The sequence below is a fragment of the Ciconia boyciana genome, chromosome 31 (genome assembly GCF_034638445.1).
Source record: "Ciconia boyciana chromosome 31, ASM3463844v1, whole genome shotgun sequence".
NCBI lineage: Eukaryota > Metazoa > Chordata > Aves > Ciconiiformes > Ciconiidae > Ciconia > Ciconia boyciana.
Window position 1 is genome coordinate 496,549 of NC_132964.1, and position 26,001 is coordinate 522,549.

General features: G+C 66.9%; 4 protein-coding genes across 8 annotated transcripts in view; 2 read left to right on the forward strand and 2 right to left on the reverse strand.

Moving 5' to 3' along the window:
* The first annotated feature begins 1,744 nt into the window (after window positions 1-1,744).
* Window positions 1,745-9,199, forward strand: S1PR5 (sphingosine-1-phosphate receptor 5). The gene is made up of 3 exons (XM_072848321.1): window positions 1,745-1,819; window positions 4,813-5,850; window positions 9,174-9,199. Exons 2-3 carry the CDS (start codon window positions 4,845-4,847, stop codon window positions 9,197-9,199), a joined length of 1,032 nt encoding a protein of 343 aa, XP_072704422.1. The 5' UTR covers window positions 1,745-1,819; window positions 4,813-4,844.
* On the forward strand, window positions 9,191-16,559 carry KEAP1 (kelch like ECH associated protein 1). Of its 4 annotated transcripts, none has more exons than XM_072848543.1 (5): window positions 9,191-9,791; window positions 13,510-14,195; window positions 15,426-15,631; window positions 15,747-15,923; window positions 16,021-16,559. In XM_072848543.1, exons 1-5 carry the CDS (start codon window positions 9,228-9,230, stop codon window positions 16,185-16,187), a joined length of 1,800 nt encoding a protein of 599 aa, XP_072704644.1. In that variant the 5' UTR covers window positions 9,191-9,227; the 3' UTR covers window positions 16,188-16,559. The 4 variants fall into 4 exon arrangements, with proteins under 4 accessions (XP_072704644.1, XP_072704646.1, XP_072704647.1 ...); XM_072848545.1 differs by having other exon boundaries at window positions 15,806-15,923; XM_072848546.1 differs by having other exon boundaries at window positions 13,717-14,195.
* Window positions 16,491-18,275, reverse strand: SPC24 (SPC24 component of NDC80 kinetochore complex). Its single transcript, XM_072848569.1, has 6 exons — window positions 18,174-18,275; window positions 17,414-17,588; window positions 17,195-17,339; window positions 16,996-17,088; window positions 16,833-16,909; window positions 16,491-16,740 (listed from the first exon to the last, which is right to left on the reverse strand). Exons 2-6 carry the CDS (start codon window positions 17,577-17,579, stop codon window positions 16,634-16,636), a joined length of 588 nt encoding a protein of 195 aa, XP_072704670.1. The 5' UTR covers window positions 17,580-17,588; window positions 18,174-18,275; the 3' UTR covers window positions 16,491-16,633.
* A 2,353-nt stretch (window positions 18,276-20,628) lies between these two features.
* Window positions 20,629-26,001, reverse strand: part of PDE4A (phosphodiesterase 4A) — a 38,044-nt gene continuing 32,671 nt past the window's right edge. The window contains exons 15-17 of one of the 2 annotated variants that reach the window (XM_072848540.1): window positions 25,788-25,910; window positions 22,874-23,056; window positions 20,629-21,119 (exon numbers count right to left, since the gene is read on the reverse strand). In XM_072848540.1, the coding sequence (XP_072704641.1) occupies window positions 20,841-21,119; window positions 22,874-23,056; window positions 25,788-25,910 (585 nt within the window). In that variant the 3' untranslated portion in view covers window positions 20,629-20,840. The remainder of the gene's footprint in view (window positions 21,120-22,873; window positions 23,057-25,787; window positions 25,911-26,001) is intronic. The other variant, XM_072848539.1, reaches the window with a different exon arrangement.

Sequence of the window (26,001 nt, forward strand, 5' to 3'; positions counted from 1 at the left end):
TGTTGTGGGCGCGCCGGAAGGAGGCGACGCGGCCGGGCGGAAGCGGTGGCGGGGAGGGGTGGGCGGGGCCGGGGAGGTAGGGGAGGAGTCGCCATGGTGACGGGGCACGTGCGTCAGCGCGGGCCGCGGGGGGGACACGGGGGGGACAGGGGCACTTTGGGGTCACGTGCGGGGGACTCGGGGACCTGGGGAGCCCCCGATGGCCCCACGGAGGGGGGCCCAGCCCCACAGATGGCAGGGCTGGCCCCATGGAGAGGGGTCCCAGCCCCACGGATGACAGTGCCGGTCCCACGGAGGGGTGCCGGCCCCACAGAGAGGGGTCCCAGCCCCACGGAGAGGGGGCCCAGCCCCATGGAGAGGGGGCCCAGCCCCACAGATGGCAGTGCCGGCCCCACGGAGGGGTGCCAGCCCCACAGATCGATGTGGGGCCGGTGCCGGTGAGGGGTGCCGGCCCCACAGAGAGGGGTCCCAGCCCCACGGAGAGGGGGTCCAGCCCCATGGAGAGGGGGCCCAGCCCCACAGATGGCAGTGCCGGCCCCACGGAGGGGTGCCAGCCCCACAGATCGATGTGGGGCCGGTGCCGGTGCAGGCACCATGGGACCGGGGAGCCTCAGGCTCCAGCACCCCACAACCGCAGGGACCCCACCCCACGGCAGCTGTGGGGCTGGGTGTGGGGCTGGGTGCGCCGCGGTGCCGCGGGCGCCTTTGGCAGCGCCAAGCCCAGCGCCTGCCCCCGCCCGCGGGGGTTCCCAGCACCCGCAGTGGGGGGGAGCCCTGCCCGGCCCCCCACCCCGTGGGCCCCAGGTGTCTGCGCCCCATAGATCCCCCACCCCGTGGGCCCCAGGTGTCTGCGCCCCATAGATCCCCCACCCCGTGGGCCCCAGGTGTCTGCGCCCCATAGATCCCCCACCCCGTGGGCCCCAGGTGTCTGCGCCCCATAGATCCCCCACCCCGTGGGCCCCAGGTGTCTGCGCCCCATAGATCCCCACCCCGTGGGCCCCAGGTGTCTGCGCCCCATAGATCCCCCACCCCGTGGGCCCCAGGTGTCTGCGCCCCATAGATCCCCCACCCCGTGGGCCCCAGGTGTCTGCGCCCCATAGATCCCCCACCCCGTGGGCCCCAGGTGTCTGAGCCCCATAGATCCCCACCCCGTGGGCCCCAGGCGTCCTGGCCCCATAGCCCCCCCATCCATGGGACCCAGGTGTCTGTGCCCCACAGCCCGTGGGAGCTTGGGGTTCCCCGTGTGGGGCGGGGGTGCAGGTTGGGGCCTGCCCGGACAGACGGACGGACAGACAGACACTGGCGGCGGCGGGAGGCCCAACCGGTTCGGCAGTGGGGCTGCCCCACGTGGCACGGCGGCGGGGGCTGGGGGGGGCGAGGGGGGGTCCATGGGGGTACGGGGGCTCCAGAGGGGCTGGGGCACATCTGGGGGAGCACATCTGGGGGGGCAGGGAGCACATCTGGGGGGCACATCTGGGGGGCAGGGAGCACATCTGGGGGGCACATCTGGGGGTGGGGAGCACATCTGGGGGTTGGGCAGGTCTGGGGGGCTCGGGCATATGTGGGGGGTTGGGCACATCTGGGGGCTCGTTCACATCTGGGGGCTCCTGCGTGGGTCGGGCAGGGGCTGGGGGGCACGGGGGGGATTTGGGGGCTCAGCCCCGGGTGGGGCAGGGGCCGGTGCACCCGGGGGTCCCGCACTGGGGAGGGGGCGCGGGGGGGGAGGAGCCGCCCGCCCCCCGGCCCCGCCCGGCCCCGCCCGGCCCCGCCGCGCCCCACCGGAGCCAGCGCGGAGCGGCGGAGCGGAGCCGGGACCGCGGTGAGTCCGGGGGGCGGGCGGGGACCCCCCCTCCCCCACCCCCGCGGGAACGGCCCCGGGGGGAGGGGGAACACCGGGGGGGGCACGGGGGAAACTGAGGCACGGAGGGGGGCGGGGGAGGCCGGGAACGGAGCCCCCCGGCGTTGGCGGGGCGGCCCCGGGAGCCCCCCGCCTGCCCCACGGCGGGGAATGGAGCTGCGTGGCGGCCCCACGGCTGTGGGGAGCCCCATCATCCTGCCCCACACCTCCCCTGACCCCCATCATCCTGCCCCACGGCCGCTCTGACCCCCATTATCCTGCCCCACACCTCCCCTGACCCCCATCATCCTGCCCCACAGCCACTCTGACCCCCATCATCCTGCCCCACGGCCGCTCTGACCCCATTATCCTGCCCCACATCTCCCTGATCCCCATCGTCCTGCCCCACGGCCACTCTGACCCCCATTATCCTGCCACACGGCTGCCCTGACCTCCATCATCCTGCCCCACAGCAACCCAGACACCCCATTATCCTGCCCCACAGCCGCCCTGACCCCCATCCTCCCAGCCCCACGGCTGCTGCCCCCGCCGCACCGGCTGCCCCCATCCCCCCCCGCCCCCCATCTCCTCCCGTGGGGCGCAGGGTGGGACCCACCGGCGCCGTGGGGCCCGGCCGCACCCGTCCCACCCCAAATACCTGGGCAGGTCCCCCCCACGGGGGGACCCCGCGGCGGCCCCCGCCGCTCGCCCGGGCCCGTGGGGCGCGTGGGCGGGTGGGCAGGGGCCCCGTGGGGCAGCACCCACGCGAGCGCGCGCGGCCCCTTTGGGGCGCGCGCCCGCGAGCACACGCGTGTGCGCGGGCCCCGCGCCGTGCGCAGGCTCGCGAGCGCGCACGCGGACGCTTCGGGGTGCACGCTTGGGAGTGCACGCTCACGCAATAGCCTTGGGGTGCACGCTTGCGAGCGTGCACTCAGGTGATACACTTTGGGGTGCACACCTGCAAGCGCACGCTCGCATGAGACCTCTGGGGCGCACGCTTGTGAGCGCGCGCTCACGTGAGACCCTTGGGGTGCACGCTTGTGAGCGCGCGCTCACGTGAGATCCTTTGGGGTGCACGCTTGCGAGCGTGCACTCGCACACAGCCCCTTTGGGGTGCACACTTGCAAGCGCACGCTCGCATGAGACCTCTGGGGTGCGCGCTTGTGAGCGCACGCTCACGTGAAACCCTTTGGGGTGCACGCTCGCAAGCACGCACAAGCACGCAGACCCTCCGGGGCGTGTGTCTGCAAGCACGCGCTTGTGAGACAGCTTGGGATGCGGCTGCAAGCGCGCGCTCACGTGAGACCCTCGGGGTGCACGCTTGTGAGCGCACGCTCGTGCACAGGCCATTTGGGGTGCGCACTTGCAAGCGCGCACACGCACACAGACCCTTTTGGGGTGCGCGCTTGCAAGCTCACATCCACGTGGGACCATTTGGGGCGCGCGCCTGCAAGCGTGCACACGTGCACAGACTCTTTTGGGTGCACACTTGCAAGTGCACGCTCGTGCACAGGCCATTTGGGGTGCGCGCTTGCAAGCTCACATCCTCGTGGGACCATTTGGGGTCCACACCTGCAAGCGCGCACACGCGCACGCAGCTCTTTTGGGTGCGCGCTTGCAAGTTCACATCCACGTGGAACCCTTTTGGGCGCACGCCTGCAAGTGCACGCTCGTGCACAAGCCATTTGGGGTGCGCGCTTGCAAGCGTGCACACGTGTGCAGACCCTTGTGGGTGCGCGCTTGCAAGCTCACATCCTCGTGGGACCATCTGGGGTGCAAACCTGCAAGTGCACGCGCATGCACGTGCACGCAGCTCTTTTAGGGTGCACGACTGGACGCGCGCACACGCGCGCAGACCCTTTTGGGTGCACGCTTGCAAGCGCGCACGCGCACACAGATCATTTGGGGTGCGCGCTTGCAAGCTCACATCCTCGTGGGGCCATTTGGGGTGCAAACCTGCAAGCGCGCACACGCGTGCAGACCCTTGCGGGTGCGCGCCTGCAAGCTCACATCCTCGTGGGGCCATTTGGGGTGCGCGCCTGCAAGTGCGCGCGCATGCACGTGCACGCAGCTCTTTTGGGGCGCGCGCCTGCAAGTGCGCGCACACGCACAGACCCTTTTGGGTGCACGCTTGCAAGCGCGCACGCGCGCACAGATCATTTGGGGCGCGCGCCTGCAAGCTCACACCCACGCGGGACCCTTTGGGGCGCGCGCCTGCAAGCGCGCGCACACGCACAGACCCTTTTGGGCGCACGCTTGCAAGCGCGCACGCGCGCACAGATCATTTGGGGTGCGCGCTTGCAAGCTCACATCCTCGTGGGGCCATTTGGGGTGCAAACCTGCAAGCGCGCACACGTGTGCAGACCCTTGCGGGTGCGCGCCTGCAAGCTCACATCCTCGTGGGGCCATTTGGGGTGCAAACCTGCAAGTGCGCGCGCATGCACGTGCACGCAGCTCTTTTGGGGCGCGCGCCTGCAAGCGCGCGCACACGCACAGACCCTTTTGGGCGCACGCTTGCAAGCGCGCACGCACGCACAGATCATTTGGGGCGTGCGCCTGCAAGCTCACACCCACGCGGGACCCTTTGGGGCGCGCGCCTGCAAGCGCGCACGCACACAAAGATCATTTGGGGCGCGCGCCTGCAAGCTCACACCCACGCGGGACCCTTTGGGGCGCGCGCCTGCAAGCGCACACATGCACGCAGACCCTTTTGGGGCGCGCGCCTGCAAGCGCGCACACACGCACAGACCCTTTTGGGCGCACACTTGCAAGCGCGCACGCGCGCACAGATCATTTGGGGCGCGCGCCTGCAAGCGCACACATGCACGCAGACCCTTTTGGGGCGCGCGCCTGCAAGCGCGCGCACACGCACAGACCCTTTTGGGCGCACGCTTGCAAGCGCGCACGCGCGCACAGATCATTTGGGGCGCGCGCCTGCAAGCGCGCCCACGCTCACCGCCCGTCTCCCCCCCCAGCTCCCCGCCATGTAGCCCCCCCCGCCCCCAGCATGGCGCCGGGGCCCTTCCCCGAGGACGCGGTTCTCACCCTCCACTACAACTACACCGGGAAGCTGCACGCCGGGCGCTACCGGGGGGGCCTGCGCCCCGAGACCCTCCTCTTCCTCCTCGTCTGCGGTTTCATCGTGGTGGAGAACCTGGTGGTGCTGGTGACCATCTGGAGGACCAAGAAGCTCCACTCGCCCATGTTCTACCTGCTGGGCAACCTCACCCTCTCCGACCTGCTGGCCGGCGTCGCCTACACCGCCAACATCGTCCTCTCCGGCGCCAACACCTTGCGGTTGACGCCGGCGTTGTGGTTCCTGCGGGAAGGCGGAGTCTTCCTCACCTTGGCCGCCTCGGTCCTGAGCTTGCTGGCCATCGCCGTGGAGCGGCACCTCACCATGGCGCGGGTACGGGTGACGCGGGGGGACAAGAGGGGACGGATGTGGTCGCTGGTGGCGGCGAGCTGGGGGGTGTCGGTGGCGTTGGCGGCGTTGCCGGGGTTGGGCTGGAACTGCCTGGGCGACCTCCCCGCCTGCTCCACCGTCCTCCCCCTCTACTCCAAGCGCTACGTCTTCTTCTGCGTCGCCGTCTTCCTCGCCATCCTCCTCACCATCGTCGTCCTCTACGCTCGCCTGTACCGCGCCGTCCGGCGCTCGGCCAACCTCCGCCCGTCGCCGAAGTCGCCGGCTTTGCTGAAGACGGTGACGGTGGTGGTGGGGACCTTCATCGCCTGTTGGTCGCCCCTCTTCCTCCTCCTCCTCCTGGACGCCTGGTGCTGCCCGCGCGCTTGCGCCGTGCTCTACCACGCCGACTACTTCTTGGGCTTGGCCATGGCCAACTCCCTGCTCAACCCCCTCATCTACACCGGCACCAGCCGCGAGATGTGCCGGGCCGTCCTCCGCCTGCTGCGGGGGGGCTGCTGCCGGGCCGGGCCGGGGGGGCCGGACGCCGGGGGTCGCGGCGGCGGCACGTTGGGGATCCCCAGCTTGGGGGCGGGGGCAGCGGGAGCCCGTCCGGGAGGTCGTCGGCCAGGCGGAGGGGGGACGCGAGCGGGGCGGGGGGACACGAGCGGGGCGGGGGGCGCTGGGGAGGGAAGGGGGGCACCGGGGTGAGGGGGGCGTGGGGGCCCGCAGGGTCCCGGCATCGTCCCTGGTGCTGGGTCCCTGTCCCCGGCCCGTCCCTGTCCCCACCCCTGGTCCCTCTGTCCACCCGTGTCCTTATCCTGTCCCCACCCGTGGCCCTGTCCCCACCCGTGGCCCTGTCCCTGTCCCCACCCGTGGCCCTGTCCCCACCCGTGGCCCCGGCCCCGGCCCCGCCCTTTGCCGGTCCCGGTCCCTGTCCCCACCCGTGTCACTGCGAGGACGCTGTCGTCCCCCCCCCGCCCAGGCTGGCGGGTACCGGGGGGCTGGGGTCCCTGTCCCCGTCCCCGTCCCTGTCCCCGTCCCCGTCCCTGTCCCCGCGTCCCCCGGCTCTTCCCCCCCCCCCCCGTTTTGTACCGAGTTTTTAATAAAAGCCCTTCTGGGAGCCCGCCCGGCCGCGACAGCGCGGGGACACGGGAGGGGACACCCACGGGGGACACGGGAGGGGACACCGGGAGGACTCCACCCCCAGGGACACGGGGACACCCCCGGGGGACACTGAGAGGGGACACGGGGACACCCACGGATGACACGAGAGGGGACACGGGGACACCCACGGGGGACACCGGGAGGACACCCGCGGGGGACTCCACCCGCAGGGATGTGGGGACACCCACAGGTGACACTGGGAGGGGACACGGGGACACCCACGGGGGACACGGGAGGGGACGCAGGAAGGGACACCCACGGGGGACACCGGGAGGACCCGACCCCCGGGGACATGGGGACACCCGAGGGTGACACTGGGAGGGGACACAGGGACACCCACGGAGCACACGGGAGGGGACACGGGACATCGACAGGGGACACGACGTGGGAGGGGACACCCACGGGGGACACCGGGAGGACTCCACCCCCAGGGACACGGGGACACCCCCGGGGGACACTGAGAGGGGACACGGGGACATCCATGGATGACGCGAGAGGGGACACGGGGACACCCACAGGGGACACTGGGAGGGACACCCACGGGGGACATGGGAGGGAAGTGGGAGGGGACACCCACGGGGGACACCGGGAGGACTTCACTCCTAGGGACATGGGGACACCCACGGGTGACACTGGGAGGGGACACGGGGACATCCACGGATGACGCGACAGGGACATGGGGACACCCACGGGTGACACTGGGAGGGGACACCCACGGGGGACATGGGAGGGGAAGTGGGAGGGGACACCCACGGGGGACACCGGGAGGACTCCACCCCCAGGGACACGGGGACACCCTCGGGGGACACGGGAGGGGACACGGGGACATCCACGGATGACGCGAGAGGGGACACGGGGACACCCACGGGGGACACTGGGAGGGGACACCCACGGGGGACACGGGAGGGGACACCGGGAGGACTCCACCCCCAGGGACACGGGGACACCCCCGGGGGACACTGAGAGGGGACACGGGGACATCCATGGATGACGCGAGAGGGGACACGGGGACACCCACGGGGGACACTGGGAGGGGACACCCACGGGGGACATGGGAGGGGAAGTGGGAGGGGACACCCACGGGGGACACCGGGAGGACTCCACCCCCGGGGACACGGGGACACCCCCGGGGGACACTGAGAGGGGACACGGGGACATCCATGGATGACGCGAGAGGGGACACGGGGACACCCCCGGGGGACACCGGCAGGACCCCACCCCCCGAGGGGGGGGGACACGACACCGGGAGCCCCTCCCACCCCGGTGACACGACCACACCCCCACGGGTGACCCCAGGTGTCCCCCCCCCCCCCGTGACGCCTCCGGGGCCGGCTCCACCGCGGACTCTTATTCTGGCGGGGAGGGGGGGGGGCGCGGCGGCGGTGACGTCGCGCCGGGGGGGGCGTGGCCGCCGGGACTTTTACCGCGGCGGGGGCTCCGCGCGCTGCTTAGTCACGGCCCCCGCCCCCCGCCGCCACCGGGACCGCGCCATGGCCGGGTGAGACCCCGGGACCCCCGGGACCCCCGGACCCCGCCCCGCCCCAGGACCCTCCCCGGAATGAGGGGAGGGGGATTTGGGGGAGGGGGGTTCGTGGCTGCCTGCACCCCCTCCCATAAACACGGCGGGGCACGGGTGGGGACGGACCCCCCCACACCGGGAGGGAGGATGGGGGCGGGGAGGGGGCCTGCAAGTGGAAATGGGGGGGGGGACTGGGGACAGACCCCCCCGTGCCTCAGTTTCCCCAGTGGGTGGTGGGGTGGCCGGGGTGGGGGTGGGGTGGGGAAGTATCTCTTCGCTCTGACCCTCCCCCCGCCTCAGTTTCCCCAGTGGGTGCCGGGATGATTTGGGGGGGGTCCCTTCCCTCTGACCCCATTCTCTGCCCCCCCCCCCCCCCCGGTGCCTCAGTTTCCCCAGCACGACCCAGGGCTGATCTGGGGGTCCCTCCCCCCCGTGCCTCAGTTTCCCCAGTGGGTGCGTGGGGGGTCCCTTCCCTCTGACCCCCCCATCCCCGTGCCTCAGTTTCCCCAGCGCATACTGGGGCTGAACTGGGGGGGGGTCTCTCCCCCCTCCCCGTGCCTCAGTTTCCCCAGCACGACCCGGGGCTGATCTGGGGGGGTCCCTTCCCTCCCCCCCGACCCCCCGTGCCTCAGTTTCCCCAGCGCATACTGGGGCCGAACTGGGGGGCTCCCCCCCGCCCCCCCCGTGCCTCAGTTTCCCCAGCACACACTGGGGCCGAACTGGGGGCTCCCCCGCCCCCCGTGCCTCAGTTTCCCCAGCACGACCCGGGGCTGATCTGGGGGTCCCTTCCCTCTCCCCCTCCCCCCGCCCCCCGTGCCTCAGTTTCCCCAGCACACACTGGGGCCGAACTGGGGGGCTCCCCCCCGCCCCCCCCCCCCGCCTCAGTTTCCCCAGCCCGACCCCGGGCTGATCCGGGGGTCCCTTCCCCCCCCGCCCCCGTGCCTCAGTTTCCCCAGCACACACTGGGGCCGAACTGGGGGTCCTTCCCTCCCCCCTCCCTGTGCCTCAGTTTCCCCAGCACGACCCAGGGCTGATCTGGGGGGGTCCCTTCCCTCCCCCCCCGCCCCCCCCGTGCCTCAGTTTCCCCAGCACGACCCGGGGCTGATCTGGGGGGGTCCCTTCCCTCTCCCCCCTCCCCCCCGCCCCCGTGCCTCAGTTTCCCCAGCACACACTGGGGCCGAACTGGGGGCTCCCCCTCCCCGTGCCTCAGTTTCCCCCCCCTCTAACCCTCTCCCCTCTCTCCGCAGGTTCTCCTCCCCCCCGCCCCTCCTAGCCCCCCACCCCAGGGCGGGGGGCCTGCGATGCTGGCGCCATGTCGGCCCCCCGCCCCCGAATGCCAGGCGGAGGTGACCCCCTCCCCGGGGGGGTCGGGGTCCTTCAGCTACAGCCTGGAGGAGCACCCCAAAGCCGCCTTGGCCATCATGAACCAACTCCGCTTGGACGGGCAGCTCTGCGACGTCACCCTCCGCGTCCGCTACCGCCACGACGTCCCGCCCGCCGATTTCCCGGCCCATAAAATCGTTTTGGCTTCTTCCAGTCCGGTTTTTAAAGCCATGTTTACGACGGGCTTACGGGAGCGAGGGATGGAAGTCATCCCCATCGAGGGGGTTCACCCCCACGTGATGGAGAGGTTGGTGGAGTTCGCCTACACGGCGTCCATCTCGGTGGGGGAGAAGTGCGTCCTCCACGTCATGAACGGCGCCGTCATGTACCAGATCGACAGCGTCGTCCGCGCCTGCTGCGACTTCTTGGTGCAGCAGCTGCACCCCAGCAACGCCATCGGCATCGCCAACTTCGCCGAGCAGATCGGCTGCCTCGAGCTGCACCAGAAGGCGCGCGAGTACATCTACATGCACTTCGGGGAGGTGAGGGGGGCGTGGGGACCCCCCGGGGGCTTTGGGGCATGGGGGGATGTGGGGACCCCCCGAGGGGCTTTGGGGCATGGGGGATGTGGGGACCCCCGAGGGGCTTTGGGGCATGGGGAGAGACCCCAGGGAATGGGGGGCCCACAGGGAAGTGAGGACCCCCAAGGGGCTTTGGGGCATGGGGGATGTGGGGACCCCCCAAGGGGCTTTGGGGCATGGGGAGCCATGGGGACCCCCTCGAGGGGCTTTGGGGCATGGGGGATGTGGGGACCCCCTCGAGGGGCTTTGGGGCATGGGGAGTCATGGGGACCCCCCAAAGGGCTTTGGGTCCTGGGGAGAGACCCCAGGGAATGGGGGCCCACAGGGAAGTGAGGACCCCCCGAGGGGCTTTGGGGCATGGGGGATGTGGGGACCCCCCGAGGGGCTTTGGGGCATGGGGAAGAGACCCCCAGGGAATGGGGGGGCCCAGGGGAAGCAAGAACCCCCCGAGGGGCTATGGGGCATGGGGAGCCATGGGGACCCCCCCGAGGGGCTATGGGGAATGGGGGATGTGGGGACCCCCCGAGGGGCTATGAGGCATGGGGAGTCGTGGGGACCCCCCCGAGGGGCTATGGGGCGCCATGGGGACCCCCCCGAGGGGCTATGGGGCATGGGGAGCCATGGGGACCCCCTCGAGGGCTTTGGGGCATGGGAAGAGACCCCCAGGGAATGGGGGGCCCAGGGGAAGCAAGAAGCCCCCCGAGGGGCTTTGGGGCATGGGGGATGTGGGACCCCCCTCGAGGGGCTATGGGGCATGGGGAGCCATGGGGACCCCCCCGAGGGGCTTTGGGGCATGGGGAGTCATGGGGACCCCCCAAAGGGCTTTGGGTCCTGGGGGAGAGACCCCCAGGGAATGGGGGGGCCCACAGGGAAGTGAGGACCCCCCCCCGAGGGGCTTTGGGGCATGGGGGAGTGAGGACCCCCCGAGGGCTTTGGGGCATGGGGGAGAGACCCCAGGGAATGGGGAGCCCACAGGGAAGTGAGGACCCCCCGAGGGGCTATGGGGCATGGGGAGCCATGGGGACCCCCTCGAGGGGCTATGGGGCATGGGGGATGTGGGGACCCCCGAGGGGCTATGGGTCCTGGGGAGAGACCCCAGGGAATGGGGGGCCCACAGGGAAGTGAGGACCCCCCCCCGAGGGGCTTTGGGGCATGGGGAGCCATGGGGACCCCCCGAGGGGCTTTGGGGCATGGGGGATGTGGGGACCCCCCGAGGGGCTATGGGGCATGGGGAAGAGACCCCCAGGGAATGGGGGGGCCCACAGGGAAGTGAGGACCCCCCGAGGGCTTTGGGGCATGGGGGATGTGGGGACCCCCGAGGGGCTTTGGGGCATGGGGGATGTGGGGACCCCCGAGGGGCTATGGGGCATGGGGAGTCGTGGGGACCCCCCCCGAGGGGCTTTGGGGCATGGGGGAGAGACCCCCAGGGAATGGGGGGGCCCACAGGGAAGTGAGGACCCCCCCCCCGAGGGGCTTTGGGGCATGGGGGATGTGGGACCCCCCGAGGGGCTATGGGGCATGGGGGATGTGGGACCCCCCTCGAGGGGCTATGGGGCATGGGGGATGTGGGGACCCCCTCGAGGGGCTATGGGGCATGGGGGATGTGGGACCCCCCCTCGAGGGGCTATGGGGCATGGGGAGTCATGGGGACCCCCCCAAAGGGCTTTGGGTCCTGGGGGAGAGACCCCCAGGGAATGGGGGGGCCCACAGGGAAGTGGGGACCCCCCCCCGAGGGGCTTTGGGGCATGGGGGGATGTGGGGATGCCCCCGAGGGGCTATGGGGCATGGGGAGCCATGGGGACCCCCCCGAGGGGCTATGGGGCATGGGGGGATGTGGGGACCCCCCGAGGGGCTATGGGGCATGGGGGAGAGACCCCAGGGAATGGGGGCCCACAGGGAAGTGAGGACCCCCTCCGAGGGGCTTTGGGGCATGGGGGATGTGGGGACCCCCCGAGGGGCTATGGGGCATGGGGAGTCGTGGGGACCCCCCGAGGGGCTTTGGGGCATGGGGGATGTGGGGACCCCCCCCCGAGGGGCTATGGGGCATGGGGGGATGTGGGGACCCCCCCCCGAGGGGCTTTGGGGCATGGGGGGATGTGGGGACCCCCCGAGGGGCTATGGGGCATGGGGAGCCATGGGGACCCCCCCCGAGGGCTTTGGAGCATGGGGAGAGACCCCAGGGAATGGGGGGCCCACAGGGAAGTGAGGACCCCCCGAGGGGCTTTGGGGCATGGGGGGAGTGAGGACCCCCCCCGAGGGGCTTTGGGGCATGGGGAGAGACCCCAGGGAATGGGGGAGCCCACAGGGAAGTGAGGACCCCCCGAGGGGCTTTGGGGCATGGGGGGATGTGGGGACCCCCCGAGGGGCTATGGGGCATGGGGGATGTGGGGACCCCCCGAGGGGCTATGGGGCATGGGGAGAGACCCCAGGGAATGGGGGGCCCACAGGGAAGTGAGGACCCCCCGAGGGCTTTGGGGCATGGGGGGATGTGGGGACCCCCCCGAGGGGCTTTGGGGCATGGGGGAGAGACCCCCAGGGAATGGGGGGGCCCACAGGGGATGTGGGGACCCCCCCAAAGGGCTTTGGGTCCTGGGGGAGAGCCCCCCGGGACTGGGGAGCCGTGGGGACCCCCCAGGGGATGGGGGCTTGGGAGTGGCCCCCACCCCACTTCACACGGGCTGTCGGGGGGGGCACAGAGCGGGGGGCCCCCACCCCATTAATAGGGGCTGTTGGGGGGTCACGGAGCCGGGGGTCCCCGCCCCCCCCAAAAAAGCCCCCAAGATGGAGGCAAACCCACGGGGAAGGCCCGAGGCGCCGCGCTGCGGGGGGCAGGGGGCTGGGGGGGGCGTTGGGGTTTTTTTTTTTTGGGTGGGTTTTTTTGTGGTTTTTTTTGGGTTTTGTTTGTTTGGTTTTGGGTTTTTTGGGTTTATTTTGTTTGGTTTTGTTTTTTGGGGGGGTGGGGTTTTTGTGTTTTTTGGGGTTTTTGTTGGTTTCTTTTGGGGTTTGGTTTTGTTTGTTCTGTTTGTTTTTGGTTTTTTGTGTGTTTTTTGGGGTTTTGGGGTTTTTTTTTTTGTTTTTTGGTGTTTGTTTTTGGTTTTTTGGGTGTTTTTTTTGTTTTGGTGTTTTTTGGGTGTTTTTTGTGTTTTGTGTTTTTTGCGTGTTTGTTTTTGGTTTTTTGCGTGTTTGTTTTTGGTTTTTTGCGTGTTTGTTTTTGGTTTTTTGCGTGTTTGTTTTTGGTTTTTTGCGTGTTTGTTTTTGGTTTTTTGGGTGTTTGTTTTTGTTTTTTGGGTGTTTTTTTGGGTGTTTTTTGGGTGTTTTTTGGGTGTTTTTTGGGTGTTTTTTGGGTGTTTTTTTTGTTTTTTGCGTGTTTGTTTTTGGTTTTTTGCGTGTTTGTTTTTGGTTTTTTGCGTGTTTGTTTTTGGTTTTTTGGTGTTTTTTTTTGTTTTTTGGTGGTTTTTTTGGTGTTTGTTTTTGTTTTTTGGGTGTTTTTTGGGCGTTTTTTGGGCGTTTTTTGAGGGGGGTTGGTTTTTTTTTGCATTTTTGTTTTTTTGGGGGGGTGTTTTTGTTTTGTTGGGGGTTTTTTTGTTGTTTTTGGTTTTTTTTGGGGGTGCTTTTTGTCCTGTTTTTGGTTGTTTTCTCGGGCGGCCGCCCGCCTCACCCTGCGCCCCCCGCCCCGCAGGTCTCGCAGCAGGAGGAGTTCTTCCACCTCTCGCCCTGCCAGCTCGTCGCCCTGGTGGGCCGCGACGAGCTGAACGTGCGCTGCGAGTCCGAGGTCTTCCACGCCTGCATCAACTGGGTGAAGCGCGACTGCCCCGGCCGTCGCCCCTACGTGCAGGCCCTGCTGCGCGCCGTCCGCTGCCACTCCCTCACCCCGCACTTCCTCCAGACGCAGCTGCAGAAGTGCGAAATCCTCCGCTCCGACGCCCGCTCCAAGGACTACCTGGCGCAGATTTTCCAGGACTTGACCCTCCACAAGCCCACCCAGGTCCTGCCGTGCCGGACCCCCACGGCGGGGCAGCTCATCTACACGGCCGGCGGCTACTTCCGCCAGTCTCTGAGCTACCTGGAAGCCTACAACCCTCGCGACGGCTCCTGGATCCGCCTGGCCGACCTCCAGGTCCCCCGGAGCGGCCTGGGGGGCTGCGTAGTGGGGGGGCTTTTTTACGCCGTGGGGGGACGGAACAATTCCCCCGACGGGAACACGGACTCGGCGGCCATCGACTGCTACAACCCCATGACCGACCGGTGGTCCCCCTGCGCCCCCATGAGCGTCCCCCGAAACCGCATCGGCGTGGGGGTGATCGACGGGATGATTTACGCCGTGGGGGGGTCGCACGGGTGCATCCATCATAGCAGCGTGGAGAGGTGAGGAGGGGGCGTGGGGGGGGACACGCGCACACACGGGGAGGGAAGGCGAGCCCTGGTCTGCCCTGGGAGGGGAGGCAGGGCTGCCCGGGGGGGCACAAATTTGCCCGGGGGCCCCAAATCTGCCCCTGGGTTGAGAACACAAGCCCTGGGGGGCCCAAATGTGCCCTGGGTTGAGAACACAAGCCCTGGGGGGCCCAAAATTGTCCTGGGGGTCCCAAATCTGCCCCTGGGTTGAAAACACAAGCCCTGGGGGGGCACAAAATTGTCCTGGGGGGGCACAAAATTGTCCTGGGGGGCCCAAATGTGCCCTGGGTTGAGAACACAAGCCCTGGGGGCCCAAAATTGTCCTGGGGGTCCCAAATCTGCCCCTGGGTTGAAAACACAAGCCCTGGGGGGGCACAAAATTGTCCTGGGGGGGCACAAAATTGTCCTGGGGGGCCAAATGTGCCCTGGGTTGAAAACACAAGCCCTGGGGGGGCCCAAAATTGTCCTGGGGGCACCAAATGTGCCCTGGGGGGGCCCAAATGTGCCCTGGGTTGAGAACACAAGCCCTGGGGGGGCCCAAAATTGTCCGGGGGGGCACAAATCTGCCCCTGGGTTGAGAACACAAGCCCTGGGGGGGCCCAAAATTGTCCTGGGTTGAGAACACAAGCCCTGGGGGGGCCCAAAATTGTCCTGGGGGGGCCCAAATTTGTCCTGGGTTGAGAACACAAGCCCTGGGGGCACAAATCTGCCCTGGGGGCCCCAGATCTGCCCCTGGGGCTGAGAACACAAACCCTGGGAGGGGGCAGGTCTGCCTGGGGGGGCTCAGATCTCTCTTGGGGGGGCCAGGTCTGCCCCTGGGGGGCCCCCAGATTGTCCTGGGGGGCCCCAAATCTGACCCTGGGGCTGAGAACATAAGCCCTGGGGCGAGTGTGCCTGGGGGGCCCAGATCTGTATTGGGGGGCAGGTCTGCCTCTGGGGGGCCCCAAAATTGCCCTGGGGGGCACAAATCTGCCCTGGGGCTGAGAACACAAACCCCGGGGGGGGCCAGATCTGCCCCCAGGGGGGGTACAAATCTGCCCCAGGGGGTCCCAAATCTGCCCCGGGGGGTAATAACACCAGCCCTGGTCTGCCCTGGGGGGGAGGGGGGGGGCACAGCTCCCCCACGGGTGCCAGCGACACCCCCCCCCCCCTTCCGCGGTGCTCGGTCCCTGCGGTCACCTCATCTGTCACCCCCCCGGCCAGGTACGAGCCGGAGAGGGACGAGTGGCAGCTGGTGGCCCCCATGCTGACGCGGCGGATCGGGGTGGGGGTGGCGGTGCTGAACCGGCTCCTTTACGCCGTGGGGGGGTTCGACGGCACCGCCCGCCTCAGCTCCGCCGAGCGCTACCACCCCGAGCACGACGCCTGGAGAGCCATCGCCCCCATGGCCACCATCCGCAGCGGCGCCGGTGAGGACGTGGCGGCGGGCCAAAATATCTTGGTTTTTTTTGGGGGGGGTGTCCTAAAAAAGGGTTTAAACCTAAAAAGGGGTTTGTGCCCCCCCCCCCCCTCACCTCACCTCAGGGGTCTGCGCCCTCAATAACTGCATTTACGCCATGGGGGGCTACGACGGGACGGACCAGCTCAACAGCACCGAGCGTTACGAGGTGGAGACGGACGCCTGGACCTTCGTGGCACCCATGCGGTACCGGCGCAGCGCCCTCGGCGTCACCGTCTACCAGGGCAAGATCTACGTCTTGGGTAGGTGTAGGGGGGGGGGGTGTTTTTCCTCGAGGTGGGGGTCCCCCCCGTTTTGGTGGGAAAGGAGGAAGAACCGAAACCGTCATCGTCTCCGCAGGCGGCTACGACGGCCACACGTTCCTGGATTCGGTGGAGTGTTACGACCCCGCCGCCGACGCCTGGACGGAGGTGACGCGGATGACGTCGGGACGCAGCGGGGTGGGGGTGGCCATCACCATGGAACCGTGCCGAAAACAAACCGACCGACCCGATTGTCCCTGCTAACCCCGGCGCCGCCGTGGAATTGAGGGGTGGGGGGGTGGGGGGGGGGAAGAACCGGCCGCGGTGCAGCCACCGGGGCTGCGGTTTTCCCCCCCCCTCCCCGCCCCACACCTTTTCCCCACGGCGGCGGGTAAATGCGGCGGGCGGGGAGAGGGGTGGCCGGGAAGTCACCGCTGGCCACCTTCACGCCTCGCTTAGCCACACGGACAGCTCACGGGGGGGCTGCGGCACCCCCAAAATCCCCCCCCCCCTTCTGGTTTTGGGGAGGGGGGGAAGCCGGATTCGCACCCACCTTCCAGCCCGGCAGCCGCTTGACTGGTTTTAATGATTTCCAAATCCCGTTGTTACATGAATAAAAGAGACTTTTGTGATTAAGCCGGGGGCGGGATCGGTGCTGGGGGGACGAGGGGGGGGATCGGTGCCCCCCCCCCAGTCCGTGCCGGTGCCGCTCACCACGCCGTCGGCACCATGCTCCACAAATAATCGCTGACGAAGCAGCGGGAATGGCGGTTGCCGTCGATGTCGATGGGCTGGGCGATGTCGGGGCCGTAGTGGACTTTGGGGGGTGCGGGGGGGGAAGAGAAGAACACGGGGGGTTTAAGGGGGCAGGGGATGGCGGGGGCGAGGGGGACATTGGGGGACACTCACTGCCTTTGATCTGCGCCGGCTCGGCCTCGTAGTCCCAATCGATGCGGCTGATCTTGTAGTAGAGCTGCGTCACGTACCTGTGGGGGGGGCTCGGAGGTGCCTTGGGGTCCCCCCCGTGTCCCGTTCCCCCCCCCCCTTTAACCGTCCCGCTTCCCTTACTCACGTGGCGGAGGGTACGGCGTCCTCTTCCCGCTCCGTGTCCTCCTCCAGCCGCCGGCTCTCCTCCCGCAGCTCCTCCAGCTCCCGGCGCAGGGCGGTGGGGCAGTGAAGGGAGACGACCGAGTGCGTGGGGACCCCCCCACACACACCCTAAAAAGGACAAGGGGGACACCTCCCCCCCACCCCACCCCCAAAAAGGATATCTAGAGCTGGCCTGCAGGCTGGCACCGGCCTCCCGTGCCCGAAGCAGCTCCTCTTCCAGGTCCTGCAGCCTCCGGAGGCATCGCTGGAGCTCGCTCTCCTGGGCCAGGAGGGTCTCTGCCACCGTCTCCTCGGCCGTAGTGAGCTCTGGGGACAGAGGGTGACGCCGGGGAGGGGGGGACGGACGGACGGACTGTGTGAGGGGGAGCGGGGGGGCTCACCTCTGACCAGCTGGGCGGCCGCGGCCTGCGAGGCCAGCAGCTTGTCGTCCATCCGGCTCCGTTTGTCCAGGCTGCGGCGCAGGAGGGTGTCGGCCCAGTCCGACAGCAGCACCTTCAGCAGCTCCTTGCTCACCTCCTCCAGCTCCTGCATCCGCTTGCTCAGCATGGTGGGGGCCTGGGGGCGGGGGGGCCCACAGGGCTGGGGGAGGGGGCTTATGGGGGTGGTGGCACCCCAAAGTTTGGGGGTGAGGGGGAAGTGGGGGGGGAGCGAGGCTGAAGGAAAGGAGCTGTGGTGGGAGGGGAGATGGGGGGGTAAAGGCCTCGGTTTGGGGAGACTGGGATGGAGGGGGGTCTGCGGGGGGGACCCCAGTGGGCTGGGGAGCGGAGACAGGGATTGGGGGGGCTGAGGGGGGTCGCAGCGGGGTCGGGGGCCGTGGTTTGGGGTGGCGGGAGGCCTGAAGAGGGGTGGCAGGCGCTGGGGGGGTGACGGGGCGGGGGTGACAGGCCCTGGGGGGCAGAGACGGCGGTTTGGGGGTGGGGGAGGCCTGAGGGGACTCTGAAGGACACGGGGACCCCCCTCCCACACGAGGCCACCACGGCGGGGCCCCCCCTCAGACGCCTCCAACCGGGCCCTTGGGCCCAGCGGGGGACAAAGACCCGCCCGGGCCGGGCCTGCCCTCACTAAACACCCGCCTGGGGGGGGGGGGGACATGGCCCCCCCAGGGCGACGGGGACCGGTAACCCCCCCTCCCCCCGTTACCTGCTCTCCCGGTTCGGGACGCCGGGGGGGGGGAGGGTCTCGGTGCGCGCGCGCCGCCGTTTGAACCGGGTGGGGCGGGGCCGGGCAGCTCCGCGCATGCGCCGCTCAAGCCTCGCCGCAACGCGCATACCCCGCACATGCGCACTTGGCTTAGTGGAAGCCGGGTATCGCGGATAACCGCTGGGGGGCGGCAGAGGAGGCCGCGCCCTTGGGGACCTTCCAGCCGGCTCGGAGGCCTTGGGAGGTCTCCTCTCTATGGTATGGCAGCCTGTGGGGACACCCCCCCCCCCCGGCCCCCCCCGGGACTGGGGGACCCCCCCCGGGTCTGTGGGACCCCCCCGGGGCTGAGCCTGGTCTGTGGGACCCCTCAGGGCCCGGGCTTGGCCTCAGAGACCCCCCCCCAAAAACCTTTGGGATGCCCCCCCCCCCCGGGCCCGATCCTGATCCGTGGGACCCCCCGGGGGCCGTGGGGGCCGTAAGACCCCAGGGGTTCCCTGTCCCCCCCCAGCACAGACCCCCCACACTCGGTCCCTTCTCCTCTTTATTCAAGCTGATGGCGGAGGAGGGAGAAGGGGGCAGGGGGAGACCCCCGGGGGAGGGACCCCGGGGGTTGGGGGGGTGTGTGTTTTGGGGGTCCTCCCCAGGACCCCCCCCGGGGGTCCCGGCCACGCTATTCACAGTATGTACAGAACGCCACCGCGTACAAAAATAAAAGCTCTGCACGACCCCCCCAATTCCGAGGACCCCCCGAATTCCGAGACACCCCCCAATTCCGAGGACCCCCAGAATTCCGAGGCCCCCCCAATTCCTGAGCCCACCCCCATCCCGCCGCTACAAGGCCACGTCGCGGGGGCACAGGCCAGGCCTGACACCCCCCCAAAAAAAAAATTTGGGGGGTCTCAGCTCTCTATGCCCCCCCAACATTCCCAAACCCCCAGCACCATTGCACCCCCCAGGCCGTGCCCCCCCCAAATTAAGGGAGACCCCAGCCCCGATGCTACAGTACAGTGTTTGGAAATGGGGGACCCCCCCCCCCAAAAAAAATTAAAATAAATAAATAAAAAGCTGTTTTAGGGTCTGCCCCCAAACCCCCGGCTCAAAGGGGGATTTGCGGGGGGGGGCACCTCGTTATTGCTTCATCTGTTGGGGATTTGGGGGGGGGAGAGAGACCCCCAATTATGGCCTGGCCCCCCCACCCTGCACGGCCCCCAGCGGGTTTGGGGGCCCCACCCAGGGGGGATGAGACCCCCCCAAAAAGAGCCCCCCCCCCCCGGAGCAATCTGGGGGCAAAGCCGGCGGCCCCTGTGCAAAAAGGGGAGCGAGCGGAAGACTTGGGGGGCACCCCAGCGTGGGGGCTGCGCCCCCGCCCCCAAACCGCCCCCAGGGCCCCTCCCCCGTAAATGGCTTCTGGGGGCGGGCGGGGGGCCCGCCCCGGGGGGAGGGGTCCTGTCCCCGTCCCCTCCCCGCGGGGAAATCTCTTTTTTTGTCTTTTCCAGTTTTTTAAAAAAATACGATAAAATTCCCTGCCCCCCCAAATGAACCCCGGGAAAGGAAAACGGGGGGAAAAAAGAAAAGAAAAGAAAAAGAAAATGAAAAAGAAATGGAAATAAGGTCAGAATGGAGCTGACAGGGAACGGAAATAAAATTGAAATCAAGTTAAAATGAAATCGAAAGGACATTAAAATGAAATCAAATTGAAATAAAAGTAAAATGCAATTGAAATGAAACAGAGAGAAAATGAAAATTAAAGTAGAACTAAAATGAAATGAATTGAAATAAAATTAAAAAGAAATGAAAATAAAACGAAATGGAAATTTGATGAAGATGAAATTAAAATTAAATACAATGAAATTAAAATTAAATACAATGAAATTAAAATTAAATACAATGAAAATAAAATTAAATACAATGAAATTAAAATTAAATACAATGAAATTAAAATTAAATAAAATGAAAATAAAATTAAATACAATGAAATTAAAATTAAATACAATGAAATTAAAATTAAATAAAATGAAAATAAAATTAAATACAATGAAATTAAAATTAAATACAATGAAATTAAAATTAAATAAAATGAAAATAAAATTAAATACAATGAAAATAAAATTAAATAAAATGAAATTAAAATTAAATAAAATGAAATTAAAATTAAATAAAATGAAATTAAATAAAATGAAAGTGAACTTCAGAGGAAATAAACACAAAATGAACTGAAAATGGACGGAAAATTTAAAAAGAACTTAATGAAATGGAAATGAAATGAAAGTGAAATAAAATGAAAATGAAATTGGAATAAAGTGAAAGTGAACTTCAGAGGAAATAATAAAATGAACTGAAAATGAACGGAAAATTTAAAAAGAAAGTGAAATAAAATGAAAATGAAATTGAAATAAAGTGAAAATGAGCTTCAGAGGAAATAAACGTAAAATGACATTAAAATAAAACGGCAACTGAAACGAAATAAAAATTTAAAAAGAAATGGGAATGAAATTAAGGTGGACCTGGACTTTAAATAAAGTGAAAATCAAACGAAACGAGCGCGAAATTGCGAGAAACCGAGGGCGCCGCCGACCCGATGACGTCAGAGCGGCGGCCCCAGCCCGCCCTGCCCATTGGTCAACCGGCCCTGCCCCGCGGCGGGGCCCCGCCCCCCGCCCCGCCCCCCTACGCGGGGGAGGGGTCCCCGCCCCCCGCCCCGCCCCGCCCCCCCCCCGGGGGTCTCCCCGGGGGCTGCTCCGCGGCGGGGGGGCGGGGGGGGGGCGGGGCCGGGGCCGGGGGCGGGGGGGGGGGCGGGGCGGCGGGGGGGGAGGGGCTGCGCGGCACGCGGCGCCGGTACCAGCCGCGGTTCTGCTCCAGCGCCTCCAGCAGCTCCTGCGCGTCCGGATGCACCAGGTCGGCCCAGGTCTCCCACAGCGGGTGCGCGATGTAGTCGATGAAGCCCACCTAGGGCGGCACGGACACGGGTGACGCGGGGGGACGCGGACACGGGGGACGCGGGGGACACGGGGGACGCGGGGGACACGGACACGGGGACGCGGGGACACGGGGGACGCGGGGGACACGGACACGGGGACGCGGGGACGCGGACACGGGGATGCGGGGGACACAGGGGACACGGACACGGGGATGTGGGGACACGGGGACACGGGGGACGCGGGGGACACGGACACGGGGGACGCGGGGGACGCGGACACGGGGACGCGGGGGACGGACACACGGGGGATGCGGGGGACACGGGGGACACGGACACGGGGGACGCGGGGGACGCGGACACGGGGGATGCGGGGGACACGGGGGACACGGACACGGGGACGCGGGGGACGCGGACACGGGGGATGCGGGGGACACGGGGGACACGGACACGGGGGATGTGGGGACGCGGACACGGGGGACGCGGGGGACACGGGGATACGGACACGGGGGATGTGGGGGACACGGGGGACACAGGGGACACGGGGGACGCGGACACGGGGGACGTGGGGGACGCGGACACGGGGATGCGGGGGACGCGGACACGGGGGACGCGGGGGACACGGGGGACGCGGAGGGACACGGACATGGGTGACGTGGGGGACGCGGGGGGACGCGGACACGGGTGACGCGGGGGGACGCGGACACGGGGGATGCGGGGGACACGGGGGGACGTGGACACGGGTGTCGCAGATGGACGCAGGGGACGCGGTGGTCCTGGGGGAGTTGGAGCCGTCACTGCGTGTCCCCCCCACACGTCCCCTCTGGGGCTGGCGGGGGCCGTGATGGGAGGATGTGGGGGGGACAGGCGTGGTTGGGGACGGCAGGGTGGCACCCAGGGTCCCTGTCCCCATGGGATGCCCAGTTGGGGACATCGTGGTGCCACCAAGGCTCCCTGTCCCCATGGGATGCCCAGTTGGGGACATCAGGATGGCACCAAGGGTCCCTGTCCCCATGGAGATGCCCATGCTTGAGGACACCCAGCTGGGGACATCGTGGTGCCACCGAGGCTCCCCGTCCCCATGGGATGCCCAGTTGGGGACATCAGGGTGGCACCAAGGGTCCCTGTCCCCATGGAGGTGCCCATGCTTGAGGACACCCAGCTGGGGACATCAGGATGGCACCAAGGGTCCCTGTCCCCATGGGACACCCAGTTGGGGACATCAGGGTGGCACCAAGGCTCCCTGTCCCCATGGGATGGCCAGTTGGGGACATTGTGGTGGCACTGAGGCTCCCTGTCCCCATGGGATGCCCAGTTGGGGACATCAGGATGGCACCAAGGGTCCCTGTCCCCATGGAGGTGCCCATGCTTGAGGACACCCAGCTGGGGACATCGTGGTGCCACCGAGGCTCCCCGTCCCCATGGGATGCCCAGTTGGGGACATCAGGATGGCACCAAGGGTCCCTGTCCCCATGGAGGTGCCCATGCTTGAGGACACCCAGCTGGGGACATCAGGATGGCACCAAGGGTCCCTGTCCCCATGGGACGCCCAGTTGGGGACATCAGGGTGGCACCAAGGCTCCCTGTCCCCATGGAGATGCCCATGCTTGAGGACACCCAGCTGGGGACATCCTGGTGCCACCGAGGCTCCCCGTCCCCACCCAACCCCCATGGGCCCACCCTGCTGGGGCCACCCCATCCCCTGCTCTGTCCGTGTGCGCGTGTCCCCCTCCGCCTCCCCGTCCCCGTCCCCGTCCCCCCCCCGCCGCCACCGCTGTCCCCACACCTGGGACTTCTCGACGGAGGCGGTGTGTTTGTCACACATGGGGCTGATCTCCATCCCCCGCTCCCGCTCCCGGTCCCCTTGCCGGAAAAATTCCTCCATGATCCGCTCCGTCCACTGCCGGTACAGCGCCAGCGGCTTCGTCGGGTTGCTCAGGTCCGCGCAGTGCACCATGTTCCTCAGGACCTGCCGCGAGCCCCCCGCCGTCACCTCACCGCCCACCCCTGGGGACCCCCCCACCTCATTTTGGGGACATCAGAGTGGCACCGAGGGTCCCCGTCCCCATGGGACACCCAGCTGGGGACATTGTGGTGTCACCAAGGGTCCCTGTCCCCATGGGATGCCCAGTTGGGGACATCAGGGTGGCACCGAGGGTCCCCGTCCCCATGGGATGCCCAGTTGGGGACATCAAGATGGCACCAAGGGTCCCCGTCCCTATGGGATGCCCAGTTGGGGACATCAGGGTGGCACCGAGGGTCCCTGTCCCCATGGGATGCCCAGCTGGGGACATCAGGGTGGCACTGAGGGTCCCCGTCCCCATGGGATGCCCAGTTGGGGACATCAGGGTGGCACCAAGGGTCCCTGTCCCCATGGGACACCCAGTTGGGGACATCGTGGTGTCACCAAGGCTCCCTGTCCCCATGGGATGCCCAGTTGGGGACATCAGGGTGGCACCAAGGGTCCCTGTCCCCATGGAGGTGCCCATGCTTGAGGACACCCTGTTGGGGACATCAGGGTGGCACCCAGGGTCCCTGTCCCCATGGGATGCCCAGTTGGGGACATCGTGGTGTCACCAAGGCTCCCTGTCCCCATGGGATGCCCGGTTGGGGACATCAGGGTGGCACCGAGGGTCCCTGTCCCCATGGGATGCCTGTGCTCAGGGACACCCAGCTGGGGACATCGTGGTGCCACCGAGGCTCCCCGTCCCCATGGGATGCCCAGTTGGGGACATCAGGGTGGCACCAAGGGTCCCCGTCCCCATGGGATGCCCAGTTGGGGACATCAGGGTGGCACCAAGGGTCCCTGTCCCCATGGGACACCCAGTTGGGGACATCAGGATGGCACCAAGGGTCCCTGTCCCCATGGGACACCCAGTTGGGGACATCGTGGTGTCACCAAGGCTCCCTGTCCCCATGGGATGCCCAGCTGGGGACATCAGAGTGGCACCAAGGGTCCCCGTCCCCATGGGATGCCTGTGCTCAGGGACACCCAGTTGGGGACATCAGGGTGGCACCAAGGGTCCCTGTCCCCATGGAGGTGCCCATGCTTGAGGACACCCTGTTGGGGACATCAGAGTGGCACTGAGGCTCCCCGTCCCCATGGGACGCCCAGCTGGGGACATCAGGATGGCACGAAGGGTCCCTGTCCCCATGGAGATGCCCATGCTTGAGGACACCCTGTTGGGGACATCATGGTGTCACCGAGGCTCTCTGTCCCCATGGGATGCCCAGTTGGGGACATCGTGGTGTCACCAAGGCTCCCTGTCCCCATGGGATGCCCAGTTGGGGACATTGTGGTGCCACCAAGGCTCCCTGTCCCCATGGGATGCCCAGTTGGGGACATCAGGGTGGCACCAAGGGTCCCTGTCCCCATGGAGGTGCCCATGCTTGAGGACACCCTGTTGGGGACATCATGGTGTCACCGAGGCTCTCTGTCCCCATGGGATGCCCAGTTGGGGACATCGTGGTGCCACCAAGGCTCCCTGTCCCCATGGGATGCCCAGTTGGGGACATCGTGGTGTCACCAAGGCTCCCTGTCCCCATGGGATGCCCAGTTGGGGACATCAGGGTGGCACCAAGGCTCCCTGTCCCCATGGGACACCCAGTTGGGGACATCAGGATGGCACCAAGGGTCCCCGTCCCCATGGGACACCCAGTTGGGGACATCGTGGTGTCACCAAGGCTCCCTGTCCCCATGGGATGCCCAGTTGGGGACATCAGGGTGGCACCAAGGCTCCCTGTCCCCATGGGATGCCCAGTTGGGGACATCAGGGTGCCACCAAGGCTCCCCGTCCCCATGGGATGCCCAGTTGGGGACATCAGGGTGGCACCAAGGGTCCCCGTCCCCATGGGCTGCCCAGTTGGGGACATCGTGGTGTCACCGAGGCTCTCTGTCCCCATGGGATGCCCAGTTGGGGACATTGTGATGGCACCAAGGGTCCCCGTCCCCATGGGATGCCCAGTTGGGGACATCAGGGTGGCACCAAGGGTCCCCGTCCCCATGGGATGCCCAGTTGGGGACATCAGGATGGCACCAAGGGTCCCCGTCCCCATGGGACACCCAGTTGGGGACATCGTGGTGTCACCAAGGCTCCCTGTCCCCATGGGATGCCCAGTTGGGGACATCAGGGTGGCACCAAGGCTCCCTGTCCCCATGGGATGCCCAGTTGGGGACATCAGGGTGCCACCAAGGCTCCCCGTCCCCATGGGATGCCCAGTTGGGGACATCAGGGTGGCACCAAGGGTCCCCGTCCCCATGGGCTGCCCAGTTGGGGACATCGTGGTGTCACCGAGGCTCTCTGTCCCCATGGGATGCCCAGTTGGGGACATTGTGATGGCACCAAGGGTCCCCGTCCCCATGGGATGCCCAGTTGGGGACATCAGGGTGGCACCAAGGGTCCCCGTCCCCATGGGATGCCCAGTTGGGGACATCAGGGTGGCACCAAGGGTCCCTGTCCCCATGGGACACCCAGTTGGGGACATCAGGATGGCACCAAGGGTCCCTGTCCCCATGGGACACCCAGTTGGGGACATCGTGGTGTCACCAAGGCTCCCCGTCCCCATGGGATGCCCAGTTGGGGACATCAGGGTGGCACCAAGGGTCCCCGTCCCCATGGGCTGCCCAGTTGGGGACATCGTGGTGCCACCAAGGCTCCCCGTCCCCATGGGACGCCCAGTTGGGGACATCGGGGTGGCACCTGGATCCTGTCGGTGTAGTTGTCCAGCAGCAGCACCCCGGAACTCGTCACCTTCTTGGTCTCCACCATCGTCTTGAGGTCGGCCAAGAGGCTCATGTGCTTGGACATGTCGGTGGCCAAGACCTGGAGAAGACACAAGGGGGAGGGGGGGGTCAGGAGGTGTCCCCCCCCCAAAAAAAAATAAACTGGGGGTGTTGGGGTTTTTTTGGGGTGC